Below are 14129 nucleotides of genomic sequence, written 5' to 3'. Positions count from 1 at the left end.
CACTTAGTGATACCTAGTGATTCTAGGCAAATCACAACCTCTCAATTTGTTTCCTCAACTATAATAGCACTTTCATTAATCTTATTAGACCATAATTTCTTCAAGGGCAGGGACTGCCTTTTGCCTTATTTTGTATCCCCAGTATTCAGCCCAGTGCCTGGCACATAGTAGGTGCTTAATAAACGCTTATTGACCGACTAACTTTCACTACCTACTTCACATGGTTGCTAGAGGGAAAAAAAGTGTTTTGCAAACTGAAAAGCTTTACATAAATAGTATTATTTGTATTTGGTTTTCAGGAGGGACCATTGATTTTGAACACACATCTGCCACCTACAGTTGTGACAAAGCCAGATCTTACTGGAGCTGGTTCCGACTATGGAACTATGCACGTCCACCTGATGTCATCCTAGAGGTAGGGCTAGAGCTCCTTGGCTTTCCACTGTGACTTTGTCCAACAGTTGATGATACAGACTCTTTGGTCCTAGTGCCCTATTCCTACGCCCTACTGAGCCCAGCTGGAAAAAAAAGTTACCTCGGCTGGTACTTATCAGGCATTCAGCCCCCATTGAGACAGAACTTTCATCATTTTAGATCGGGGTTCCTTGAACTTGGGTTTTTTAAAATATTTTGACAACTATATTTCAATATAATTGGTTTCCTTCATAATCCTATGTGTTTTGTTTCAAGCATTTAAAAAACATTCTAAGAAGGGGTCCATACCTTGACCAGACTGCCAAAGGAGTCTAATATACACATACATACATACACACACAGAGACAGAGATAGAGACACACAGAGACACAGAGAGAGAGAGAGGGAAAGAGAGAGAGAGAGAGAGAGAGAGAGAGAGAGAGAGAGAGAGAGAGAGAGAGAGAGAGAGAGAGAGAGAGAGATGGAGGGAAGGAGGGAAGGAGGGAGACAGAGTGTTAAGAATTCCTGTCTTAGGGGCAGCTAGGTGGCACAGTGGATACAGCACCAGCCCTGGAGTCAGGAGGACCTGAGTTCAAGTCTGGCCTCAGACACATGACACTCACTAGCTGTGTGACATTGGGAAAGTCACTTAATCCCAACTGCCTCACTAAAAAAAAAAAAAAAGAATTCCTGTTTTAGATCAACTCCTTAATGATGCTAACTTTGCCCAGACCTTAGGACAGTCCAGCAATACAGCTACAGACATACAAGAAACTCAGAGAAAAGTATACCTTCCTAGTCTCCTCCCTGGACCAGACTTCATACCCCAGTGGAAAAGCTGCACCATGAGTTCCACTTGCCTCCTTCCCTCTGTCCTTTCACCTGAATTCCTGCAGGATTATCTAGGGTCCTGTCTCAATACGCCAGCCATGGTTGCATCACCTCTCTCTCTTCAGTGAGCTAGCTGTGCACCTAGCTTATTGGGACAGAAACACTGGGGCACTCTCCAAAAATAAGGTGGCCCCAATTCCCTTCCTGCTCAATGGATCCAATGCCTTCCTTCCTTTATCTGTTATTCTAAAACCAGAAGAATAGTCATATAGGAGTTAATGAACCAGTCTTGGTTCTCCCCAATATCTAGCATGTGGTTTTCTATTAAAAGCAAAACAACAGACAGAAACTAGGTTTTTTTTACTTTACTTCCTTCACCAGGTGATTAGCCCAAATACTCCCTCTGGTTTCCCCGGGACAAGGGAGAGCTCAAAAGTCACCTCCAGGAAGCCACCTCTGTATTGAACTTCCACCCAGCCCCAACCACCCACCATTATATTAATATATTAATTATCCTCTGGTCTTCAGGGCTTATCTTGAACTCTATTAATTTGTACTTCTTGCTTTCATTACATCTATCTAAATGTCATTCTCGCATGTTATCTTCTTGTATCACCATTGGCAATACCTGCATTTTCTCAAAAACCATAAAATTCTAGAACTGCAGAGGCCCTTGGAAATCATCAAGTACAACTCTTTCATTTGATAGAGGAGAGAAGTGATTTGCACGAGGTCACACTACGAGTCACTGACAAAGCCAGAAATAAAATGCAGATCTCCCACCCCACCCCCATCCTTTCCACTATATCATAACTGCCTCTGGCTTCCTCTAATATCCCACTGCCTTCAGCAAATACCCAGTACAGGGTTCGGCAGAGTGGTCTCTCTATTCCCGATATTAATTGACTGATATATATGGTGTGGGGGTTTTTTCAGTTAAAAAAAATTTTACTTAGACCATAGCAGGAGAAGAATATAGGTATCAACCTTGAGTTGATTCAGCTTAGTGAATCTTCCTTGCCTGACCTGTCAATCATAATCCAGCAGCCAATAAGAATGTCCCTAGGGTTCCTTGTGGTTGTCTCATACTCTGGCAAAGAGGAAGCATTTTTAGACCCCTAAGCCAACCAATAGGAAGATCTCAATATCTAGTGCATATTTTCAGGCTGAGGATATAGATACCCTAAGAATGAGGTGATTTTGTACCTCCACTATCCTCATTTATTGTGAGTGAGTCAATGTGCCCTGAACTAGCCACTGTGAAAGAGATAGAGAAATCTAATATCCTACCTCTCCTTCATTGGGCTTTGCTTTACTTGGGAAATGAAACCAAATGTACATAAAGTAATTGGAGATCAAAAAGGTGGTCAGAAATGCTGACTCAACGTGGAGGCAATTTAGCACCATGAAAAGAGATCTGGGTATAGGTAAGATGACCTATGCTCAGGACTCAGCTCTTCCATAGATTCGCTGTGCTACTGGTGTTGAGTCATTTCAGTCCTTTTCAGCTCTCCATTTGGAGTTTTCTTGGTAAAGACACTGAAGTGCTTGGCCATTGCCTTCTCCAGATCATTTGGCAGATGAGGAAGCTGAGGCAAACAGGATTAAGTCACTTGTCCAGGGTCACATAGCTAGTAAGTGTCTGAGGCCAGATTTGAACTCAAGAAGATGGAGTCTTCCTGACTCCAATCCTGATGCCCTATCCACTGCACTACCTAGCTGTCACATGTGGTATGTATCCTTGAACAATTCACTTCCATTCTCTGGTCCTAAGCTTTACTCCTCCACAAAAGAGGATGGCATGGTAGATAGAATGCTAGAGTTGGAGTTAGATTGGGGTCCAAATCCTGCCTCTGACACATCATTGAGCCTGATCCATAAAATAGAGGTCATGGTACAGGTGGCTACCTCAACAGGTTGTTCTGAGGTCCAGATGATAATGTATTTAAAACACTTTGCAAACTGAAAAGCCCTATTTAAAGATCCAATGCTATTATTAATTGTTATTATATTGTTATATCATTGTTATTTATTATTATTCTTATTATCACCTGACTCATAGAATTATCATGAGAAAAATGTTTGATTAATTATAAAACACTATGGGAATGTGTGTTGTCATTGCTGTCATTATTCCAGAGCCTCAACCCTGCTGGGGTCTCCCAGAGTATTGAATCTCTCTAGTGCTGGTCTCTCTGCCCTCCTCTGCAGTCTCAGCCCTGCTTCTCTTTGGCTCCGATGGTAGAGACAGAGTCAGAGAGGAAGTGGAAGAGGTACTCCCTAACCAACATAAAAGGGAGAAAGATTTCATTAGAAAAAAAATATTCTTTTATTTTGGTTCCAGGGGACCAATGATGAAACACACTTTCCTCTTAGCGTAGTAGAGGACCATAAGTGTAGAATTTTGCATGAGCTGGCCAATGTAGGTGTGCTGACAGATAATTTTGCTGAAACTTGTTTTCTTTATTAAAAGACAGATATTTGTAGGGAGGGGATGAGACTGCAGTAGGGAAAAAAATTAAATCAATAAAGCTTTCTCAAATTAAATTATTTCAATTTAAAAAGAAAAACTAGCCTTTAGCCAATACTCACTCAATTAGGGATCCAGTCATTAATTTTGTCTTCTGATAATTGATCATAAAACGTGCCTTCTCCCTCTCAGCAGACAGGAGTTGGACAGCAGGTATGAAATGAGGCATACTCTTTCAGGCGTGGCTAAGCTTATTTGTTTCACTAAACTGCATTACTTTGTTCCAAGAGGGGATTCTACTAGGGAGGGGATGGGAGAGAAGAGTAATTAGGAAGTGAGGGCAAGTAACAATAAAACTCTTTTTAAAAGAAAAGTTGGCATTTCTGAGCATCTCTGGTTCCTGACTCTGCCTGGCTTCTGAGTTGGGATCAACTGGGATTTTTCCCCTCTTTGCCCAGGTGGGAGTTTGCCCTCAAACCCAGTGATTTGGGGGAGGTGAGGAGGTGGAATACATGATATAGTGGAAAGAGCAATAATTCTGGACTCAGGGGACTTGGGTTCTAATCCCATTAGTGACACCTAATACCTGTGTAACTGAGAACAAGCCATTTAATCTTGTTAATGGTTAACATTAACCAGTTTCCTCATCTGCAAAATGAAGGGGCTACAATAGATGCCCTCTGATGACCCTGCCAACTCTGGAGTTGTGACCTGGGATCTTATAATCAATCACTAGCACGTGTATACATCTTGCAAGGGATCTGACTAGGTAATAGTCTGAGTAATTTTGAACAGCTCCCCTGGCTCCAACAATGGCAAAGCCATTTTCAGCACTGCAACCACTACTCACCTACCCCTCAGGAGAAAAGTTCAAATGCCTCAAGGCTGTAGCGGCAATTGGCATAGGCTGCTGCCATCACACATCATCCTACATATAAGATAAACCTCTAGTTGGAGTCAGGAAACCTGAATCTGAATCCCATTTGAGACCCTTATTGGCTATCTGAGTCTCAGTTTCATCATCTATCAAATGAATCAGTCAGCTGACCTATCTACCAACATCACCGCAAATCCCTTAAGCTCATTCACTAGATGAAAAGGAAGGAAGGAAACAAAGATTTATTAAGCATCTACTATGTATCAGGCACTTTATAAATATTACTTCACTTGATCCTCACAACAACCTCTAGGAGGTTGATACTATTATCCTGATTTTACATTTGAGGAAATGAGGCAAAAAGAGATTAAATGACTTGCCCAGGGTCACACAGCAAGTAAGCGTCTGAAGCTAGATTTGAACACGGGTCTTTCTGACACCAAGCCCAGCTCTCTGGCCAGTCCCTTTTTAGGGGTCCCAGCACATGCTGATGATTAGGGCAGTCACTACGACCTGAGGCTTCACTAGACTGCTAAGGGGGTCTATGACATACACACAGAAAAGATCAAGAACTCATGGCCTGCCCCTAGAGATCTTTAAGGTCCTTTCAAGCTCAAAAATTGTACAAGGTAGGTACAGTAGAGGTTTCAACCTGGAGGAGCCCATCCCAGATCATAGCCCACTTCCAGATTGCTCTGAAGGAATGGTTTATCTGGAACTATCCTACTTGAAGCTTTCTCCTTTTGACACAGCTCAGAGTACACTCTGCTCCCACCTTGATCTAATATTCAGGTCTATAACTCTTCTTAGAGTTCAGTGTTGGTAATATCATGGAGATCCAGGGGTGGAGAACCTGCAGCCTCGAGGCCACATATGAACAAATTTGTTCTGTGAAGTCTGGATTCAGTCAAAGGGCCACACTTGAGGACCTAGAGGGCCACATGTGGCCTAGAGGCCGCAGGTTCCCCACCTCTGATAGACAATCAGTCATTCCCAGCTTCTGCTTCATGGTCTTCTCCTCTGCAATATGTGCCAGGGTGGCCAGAGCCTCAGCATGGGAGTCCAACAGGCAGGCAGTCCCCACGAGGGAGAAGCCAGGAGGAGAGTACCTGACCGAGTTTTCATGTACCTGTTCTCCCTCCAGCCCAACGTGACACCTGGCAACTGCTGGGCGTTCAGTGGAGACCGGGGGCAAGTCGTCATCCGCCTGGCCAGGAGGATCTTCCTCACCAATATTACGATTCAGCACATCCCAAAAACTATTTCCCTGTCAGGCAACTTGGATACAGCCCCCAAGGACTTTGTCGTATATGTGAGTGATCACTCTAGAGCCAGACAAGGGGAAGGGAGGATTGGACCTGAGAAAAAGACATGAAAAGTACCAGCTCTGGAGGTCCTGTTGGGTCTCTTGCCTACTGGGGCCCAGAAGCTCTTTGCTATCGCTAAAACAAGTATCAGTGAGAAGTTAGTAGGATGGAACACCTCAGACAAGGTAGACTGATCGTTAGAAGAACAGTGAAGACAGCTGTTTGTCTCTGGCATTCCTCACCTCCTGTTTCTGGGCACTTTCCCCTTTTTCAAGTACCTACTTTCCCAGTGTTCTTAGGTTACTCAGTCTTTCTTGTCACAGAGGAAAGTATTTGATAAATTATTCACACTAAGATATTACGTGCTTAATGTGTGAGTTCCCGGAATATTTCTATTTTTAAAAGGACTTCAGGGAGAGTGCAATATTTAGCCCAAAGGAATGGAATTTGAAGAAGCAGTAGATGAGATGTTTTAGGTGGGGGACCTTCCTAGAAGCTATCAAATCATACCGTGTTGACAGCTGCCTATTTATTCTATGCTGACCCTCCTATAGGAGGCCAGACCACTGGGCAGTGTGCCCAGGGGCTCAGGACATTATTACTACCTTCCCATTGAGAAAGAGAAAAGAAAAATATAAGTGGAAAGTCACAAGTCCAAGGGATGGAATAGACCAGAAACACACACTGAAAGTTATCTGATCTCATAGTGTTCTAACCTAGAAGCTCAAAAACTAACATTTTTGATAACCTCTCTTCCTGGAAGGCTGCTCTTGACCTCTGTTGCTGATAAAGGTTATCAACTGATTCATTCTGTAAGAGAGAGAAAAAAAAGTTCAGTTTCCATTTCCCAGGGTTTTTGCAGATGATGCTGATTCCCATGTATAAAATAACAGCCTTTTAACCATGTGGAACACAGACCATCAGAGTCAGAGAGGACCTTAGAGTCTAATCCAAGTACCTCATTTTACAGAAAGGGAAACAAGCCCAGGAGAGATGAAGTGATTTGTCCTAGATGGCACAACAAGTCTGAAGCAGGGTGGGGCTAGAGATGACTCCAGCCTAGTCCTCTTTCCACATACTGGGTCTCCAAATGGATTTTTGTGTACTTGAAGACAGTCATCAGATCATACCTTGGCTTCCTCTCCTGGCTAAACAATCTCATTCCTGGGCGGCTAGGTGGTGCAGCGCATAGAGCACTGGCCCTGGAGTCAGGAGGACCTGAGTTCAAATGTGGCCTCAGACACATAACACTTACTAGCTGTATGACCCTGAGCAAGTCACTTAACCCCAACTGCCTCACCAAAAAACAAGAATCTCATTCCTCCCACATCAGTAGAATTGCATCCTTCAGTAGAGCAGGCAAAGCCCCATGGTATTACTCGCAACAGTGTGGAAGGGTTCAAAGAGCAATGAGCTGTGAGCCACAGAGCTGAGCTGAAGCCCTGAGGACATTTCCTAGCTACACGACTTTGGACCAGACATTTTCCTCTAGGATCGTGTTTTCTCATCTGCAAAATGCAGATAAATAACCCCACCTCACTTACAGGTGTGCCACAATGATCAAATGAGATGATGGATGGCGAAACCTTTGGCAGACCCTAAAGCACTATGCAGATATGAGGAAATACTTTTTTTTTCAATCAGGGTTACCTCTGACCTTTGATGCAGGGGTGTTAAAAGAGGTTTTTAGTGACTTATAAACTCAACATGGAGGACTGTGCCAAGCAGACAAAATTGCTAATGTGCATTAGCATTAATACAGTGCTAGACTGAATTAATAGAAGCATGGAGTCCAGAGTGAGGGACGGGACAGTCCTGCTGCCCTCCTCTTTAATGAGATATAATTAATAGTAGTTTTCAAAAAGATATCATTACTACACTGTAGCAGGATAATTGACAAACTGCAGCATGTCCAAAGGAAGATGACCAGAACGCTAAGAGGACTGGAGACTATACAAAGCTCTCCTGAAAGAACTATGAATTCTTAGCCTAGAAAAGACTTGGAGGTGGAAGAGGGCAGGAGAGGGACGTGATAACTGTCTTCAGGTGCATGAAGCGTTGCCCTGTGGAAAAGCACCTAATACCTTAGCGTGAATAATTTATCAGATACTTTCCTCTGTAACAAGAAAGACTGAGTAACCCAAGAACACTGGAAAAGTAGGTACTTGAAAAAGGGGAAAGTGCCCAGAAACAGGGTGAGGAATGCCAAAGACAAACTTAGTTGCCCTGTTCTACATTGTCCCAAAGGGCAGAATCAGAGGCGATGAGTAAGAAGTTATAGAGGCCCATTTTGGTTCAAACTAAGGAAAAACTTCCTAACAACTTGTACTAACTAAAAGTAGAATATGTTGGATTGAGAGGTAGTGAGTTCCCCATCACAGGAGCTCTTCATGTGGAAGCTATGTTACCACTTGTCTGGGAGTTCTATAGAGAGGACTCCTCCATCAGTCTGGCTTCTGAGGTCCCTTCCAGTTCTGAGATTCTATGAAACAGAGCAGGAGTCAATGTGCACCATGTCAGCACCACCTGAGCGTGTCCAAGGTCTCTGCTCTTGTCAGCCCCAGCCCCAGGGAGCTGGTTCTCTCCAGCTCCCCTGAGACTGTAAACACCCAAGCCCATATCCCCATCTCTCTGCTACCTGTTTCCTCACCCTGTCCTCCTTGCCTCCAAAGGGCATCAATGATAAAGGCAGAGAAGAGACATTCCTGGGGGCTTTTTTGTTTCAGCCTGAAAACTCCATTCAGATGTTTCCGCTCAAGGTACAAGGGCGATCATTGGGTGGAGAGGTTCTGAGGGTGTTGGGGGCAAGGGGTGGGACTCAAGTGCAAAATTTAGATAGTTCAGAGGATTTCTTGAAATAATGAATTAACTCAAAGCCAAGGAGGCCAACCCTTGGGGACCTTTACCAAGCTCTCCTGAAGTTATCATATGTATAGGCCAAAACTCTTAGAGGCTGAGCCCACTCCCCATTATCTAGGAGAAGAGATAAATTGATCAGGTTTTATATTATCCAGGCCCGGGAGTCCCAGGATCCTTGCACACCTCCAAGCACAAACTTTTCTAAGGTCAATCCTGTACTCCAGTCCAGGAAGGGTGGGGGCTCTATCCCATGGTCTTATCCCTACATTCTCTTGCCTTTTTCTACCTACTATTGGTCCAGCTAACTGTTACCCCAGGGAGCAGAGGCAATGTCTAAAGGCCCACAGTGACTTGCTTCCCAACCTGGTCTCAGAGTACCAGCTGTCTGGCCTAACAGTCTGGACCAGTAAGATCTTAAAATCACCAAATTTAAAAACCTCTGAAGGGGAGGGACATGTACAAATCACCTATAGAAGAAATAAGAAACTGAGTCCCAGAGAAGGAAAGTCATTTGTCCAAGGACACACAGCACAAGTGGTAGAGCCAGGTCTCCTGATTCATATCCAAGGGCTCTTTTCCTTCTATTCCCACACTAGGCAGGGATAAGACACTGGGAATCATGGCTATCACTAGCCTCAAATGATGGGATGGGATTGAGGGGGCAGGGCAAATCCAAGTTGAGACAGGGCTAGTTTGGGGTCAGTCTCCTCTCAGAGCTCCATCTCCCGCTCAGGTGCTCGTTAGCCACTCCCAGGGCCCCAAGGGTTGAGCCAGTTGTACATGGCTGGACCAGAAGATGGTGTGGTCATCCAGTCTAACCTCTGATTTTACAGATCAGGAAATGGAGGCTCCGAAAAACAAAGCAACTTGCCCATAGTCACACAAACAGTAAGAGACAGTGCAAATTTCAGTTTTATCTGCCCCCGAGGCAGCACAGAAATTCATATCAGGCCCCCAGCTCAGAGCCCAGAGTAATCCTGACACACTAGCCTGTACTCTACATACTGGGAAAACACATGCTCATACCCAGGTATGTTAATGCATATTGAAGGTCCTATGTCTGTGTGATTTATATAAATGGGGAGGTATCAGATATGAATAGAAACGTCTCTTCAGTTTCCCTAAAAGGCTATCAAGAGCAGCCATGCCCCTTACCCTCTCTGTCCAGAGGACGGTAGGCAATCTGCCCAGCATAGAGAGGACAGAATGCTGCCAGGGCTGGAGCTACAGCCAAAGGGGCCATTCAGGAAGGGAAAGACTGTGAATGAAGAGCATCACAGATTTCTAGGGGTCTGTAAGCATGCAAAGCTATTTCCTGGCAGCACCCCTGTGAGGCAGGGAGACAAGCATCACTCTCTCCATATTACAACAACGAAACTGAGGCTGTAAGCACCAAACGAGTTAGGAATAAGTGTCAGAGTGGGATGAGAACCCAGGCCACCTGATTCCAAGGGTTTCCACTACATTATACAGGCAGCACTGGCCTCACAACAGACTTAGCAGCAAGCAGGGAAAGAGAATCACAGAATGTTAGATATATACCAGGAACCCAGGCATCCTGCCTACCACACCAGTGTTCCTACCCCGACACTGCACTGGGTGTATACCACAAGAAAATAAGAATATATCAGGCTCAGGAGAACTAGATGGAAGAGTGGAGAGAGAAAGGAAACTAGTGAAGGGCTAGCTTTTCTAACTATTCTGCACCCCTGTCTTCTCTGACTTATAGGCAGCTTGGGTTCAAGGAGTCCGCAGTGTCTGCAAAAATGATAAGCAGATCACTGAAAGCAGAACTTGGAGGCCAGACAGTGGAAAAGGAAAAGTGTTGACTTTTTTTTAATGGGGCAGCTGGGCTCTGCAGTGGATAGAGCATAGGATTTAGGGTCATGAAGTTTGAAATCAACTCCAGATATCTATGACCGTAGGCACGTTACTTTTCCTCAGCCATAAAATGAGGACAATAATAACATTTAATGTATAGATTTATTACATACAGCACTGTACAAGTCTTGAAAGACTACATAAATGCTAGCTATTTATGAAACCAGCTACATAAAAGGAGAGCTAGTGCATAATTAATTGAGTCAACAGAGTCTGTCTTCTAGCTTTGTGACTTGCTATGTTGACCTTGGAAAAGTCATCTACCTCTATGAGCCTCAGTCTTCTCATCAACAAAATGAGAAAGTTGAACCAGAAGACTGATAAGATTCTTTCCAGCTCCAGATCTCTAATTCTGTCACTACTTCTATATCTCTGAGCCACCTTAGAGATCCTCAAGCACTCCAGGGATAGTGGCAAAAACAGGACCAGGATGGGCAGCCACACAGCCAAAGCTTAACCTGCTTCTTGGCCTCTTCATCAGCCCTTCTGCTAAACCATTTGGGGGCAGAAACAGTCATTATCATGTGAGATGAGACTTGAGGATTATCAGTAGATTATAATTATCTATACTTATACCTCCTTGCCTTGCCCCCAGACCTTCAGGTGGCTGGGAGGGAGAATGGGCTGTATGTTCATGAAAGTTCTGCCACCCCAAAGGCCTGAATCCTACCTTCCAACTCAGGAAGACCTGAGTTTGAATCTCATCTCAGACATTTATTTGCAGAATAACCCTGAAAAAGTTCTCTCATCTCTAGGTCTCAGTTTCCTCAACTATAAAATAAAGGTGGGTAATGGAAAGAATGCTAGACAGAGTCATTAGAAGACATAGATTTGAATCTCATTTCTGCCACACCTTAGTTATGTGACCTTACGCACTTATATACTCTCTCTGGGCCTCAGTTTTTTTCATTTGGGGTTTTTTTTCTGTTTGTTTTTGTTTTGCTAGGCAATGGGGTTAAGTGACTTGCCCAGGGTCACACAGCTAGTAAGTATCTGAGGCCAGATTTAAAATCTGGTCCACCTGACTCCAGGACTGGTGCTCTATGCACTATACCACCTAGTTGCCCTCAGTTTCTTCATTTTTTTTAAATGAAGAGGCTGGATTAGATGATCTGCCCTGCCTCCTTCCAATGCTGAATCCTCAGGAACTACAACTAAATGGTTTTCAAGAGTTCTTCCAGCTCTAACAGTCTTTGAGTCTGAATCTCTTCTAATTCTGGGATTCACTGAACATGGGTCAGCTCAGAGGAAGCAAGGAAGGGGGAGATAGAAAGTGACCCCTGAGTGAGCCCTGAAGAGGAGGATAGAAGGGAAAAACCAGGCCTTATTCACTCTTCATGTGTGTCTGCTTCCAGAACACACTCACCAAACCCTTCAACTGCATCAAACTGAAGATACTGACCAACTGGGGAAACCCCCACTTCACCTGCCTATACCGAGTTCGAGCTCATGGCACAATGAGTCAGCCAACGCCTGAGTAGTATCCAGAAGGCCAGTCCTGACCCTCACAGAGAAATTAAAGATTCTTTCCCACTGTACTCTAGTTTTCTTCCTGTGTCAAGGGGGGAGGAGAGGAGAAGAAGTTGCTCCACGGGCCCCATCCCAATGGAAAAGAGGAGCAGATTTTGAGTCCTTAGACCTTCTTGCCCTGTGGCACAGGCAGCAGCAGGGAAGGGAGATATCCTGATCAACCCTATAGATCATGTTACCGCAATACACTCATATGAGCATTTGGTGAGAAACTGAGCTTCAGGTAGGAAGACCTATCTGACACATACTGGAAGACTGACCTTGGGCCAGTCATTTAAACTCTCCACCCTTCAGGCAACTTTCAAAGACTAGAAAATTAAAGAACCACTGTGGATCTTCATTGGTTGATAAAGTTTCCTTATCAGAAGTTCCCTATACCAGTGAAATCACAGGTCTGACTCCCCATCCCCTCAAAGTGTGGAAGACATTTTCTAGTTGTGCAAAGTTACTTAAACTCACTGGCCCACAGTTTTCCTCACCTTTAAAATGGGGATAAAAATACTTGTACTACTTGCCTCACATTGTAAGAAAAGGCTTTATAAACATAAAGGAGCTATAGAAATGTAAGCTATTATTATGGACATGAAAGTTCCTCAGGATTCCCAAAGAGTAAAGAATAAGAATAGGAATAAGACCAACAGCAAGAGAAGAACGTAATCTCAGATGGTCAACATTATATAGAAATGTAGACAAACATTTTATACACACACACACACACACACACACACACACATCCACTATGTTAGACAACGATTTACAATGAACTAGAGTTTGGAATGCTCAATAGTAATTTGTAGCCCTGGGCTACCCTTTCCCAAGGGACATTAGAGACCAGCTCAAGGTCCTCAGATCACAAACTAACCATAGCCCAGTCCCTCTCAGCAGCTCACAAGGGCTTTGGTAGGAGGTTCAGGGTGAAGGCCCTTCCAGTCCCAGAGCCAAAGGTTAACCTTTCTTAAGTAGGGGGCTAAGAGAGTATTGACCTTGGCCACCACCCAGCTTCTCAGAGCAAGGGCTGCCAGCCAGGGTATTAAGGTCTCACTGCAGACGCTCAACTATAGAAGATAATCCTCCTGCTGGCTCCAGCCCCCAAACCTATCTCAGTGTTCTCAGAACAAAAACAAATCTCTCTGTGGGACATAAGCATCCATGGATTCTGGACTGCCATTCATCCAGATGCTAAATGCATTATTTTTCTCTACCAGAAGAATGTTCCTGAGTTACCATCTATTGATGCGTTTTGAGGTGTTTTTGTTTTTGTTTTTGTTTTTTCAGTAGTGGAGATAGATTGCACTGAATTATCCATGTTCTCTCACCTAATTTTTACCTTGAGATTTATGGCATGCATTTATAAGCCACTAAGGGTTAGGGCCAGAGTTTGGAGCACAGGTCTATTATCAGCATCAAAACTTAACCCAAGGTCAGTGTTCAGTCAATGTTTGGGATCAGGACTCAGATTCTTATTAAGGATGGAATTTTTCTGGTTATGGAGCTACCTGGTCAACACAGGAATCTGACCTTGGCCTCAGGAGCACTGGGTTGTAGCTACAAAAGAACAAAGGAAAAACTTTGGCTTGGAGGGCAACTGAGAATCATTGAAGGCTTTTGAATAAAGGAGCAAAACACCAGATTTTTGTGCATAAGGAAGCACCACATGCAGAAGGACTGGGAAATTGGAAGAGGGATGAGAACGGAGGTGAGAATCCCAGTCAGAAGCCCAGTCCCCCTTCTCTCAAGTTCATCCTCATCCTACCCATAGCCACCAAATCAATATTCCTATAGCACAGGTCTGACCAGGCCACTCTCACGCTCATGAAGCTCTCCCTCTGCCTCAAGAGTAAAATACAAAATTCTTTGTTATAAAACCCTTCACAATTTAGCATCAGCCTATCTTTCCAGATTTATTGCTCATTGCTCTCCCTCATACATTTTACATTCTAGTCCAACTGGCCTGATTGCT

General features: G+C 44.0%; 1 protein-coding gene across 1 annotated transcript in view; it reads left to right on the top strand.

Annotated features, from left to right (window-relative positions):
• Window positions 1-12165, top strand: part of SUN5 (Sad1 and UNC84 domain containing 5) — a 43268-nt gene extending 31103 nt beyond the window's left edge. The window contains exons 9-12 of the mRNA XM_020990554.2: window positions 300-415; window positions 5737-5904; window positions 8572-8658; window positions 11995-12165. Of these exons, the coding sequence (XP_020846213.1) occupies window positions 300-415; window positions 5737-5904; window positions 8572-8658; window positions 11995-12120 (497 nt within the window). The 3' untranslated portion in view covers window positions 12121-12165. The remainder of the gene's footprint in view (window positions 1-299; window positions 416-5736; window positions 5905-8571; window positions 8659-11994) is intronic.
• Window positions 12166-14129: the final 1964 nt, after the last annotated feature.

This window comes from Phascolarctos cinereus, unplaced genomic scaffold (genome assembly GCF_003287225.1).
Source record: "Phascolarctos cinereus isolate Bilbo 61053 unplaced genomic scaffold, phaCin_HiC Scaffold_2;HRSCAF=192, whole genome shotgun sequence".
NCBI lineage: Eukaryota > Metazoa > Chordata > Mammalia > Diprotodontia > Phascolarctidae > Phascolarctos > Phascolarctos cinereus.
The sequence above is the reverse complement of the archived record's forward strand: the minus strand, read 5'-3'. Positions and strand labels throughout refer to the sequence as shown.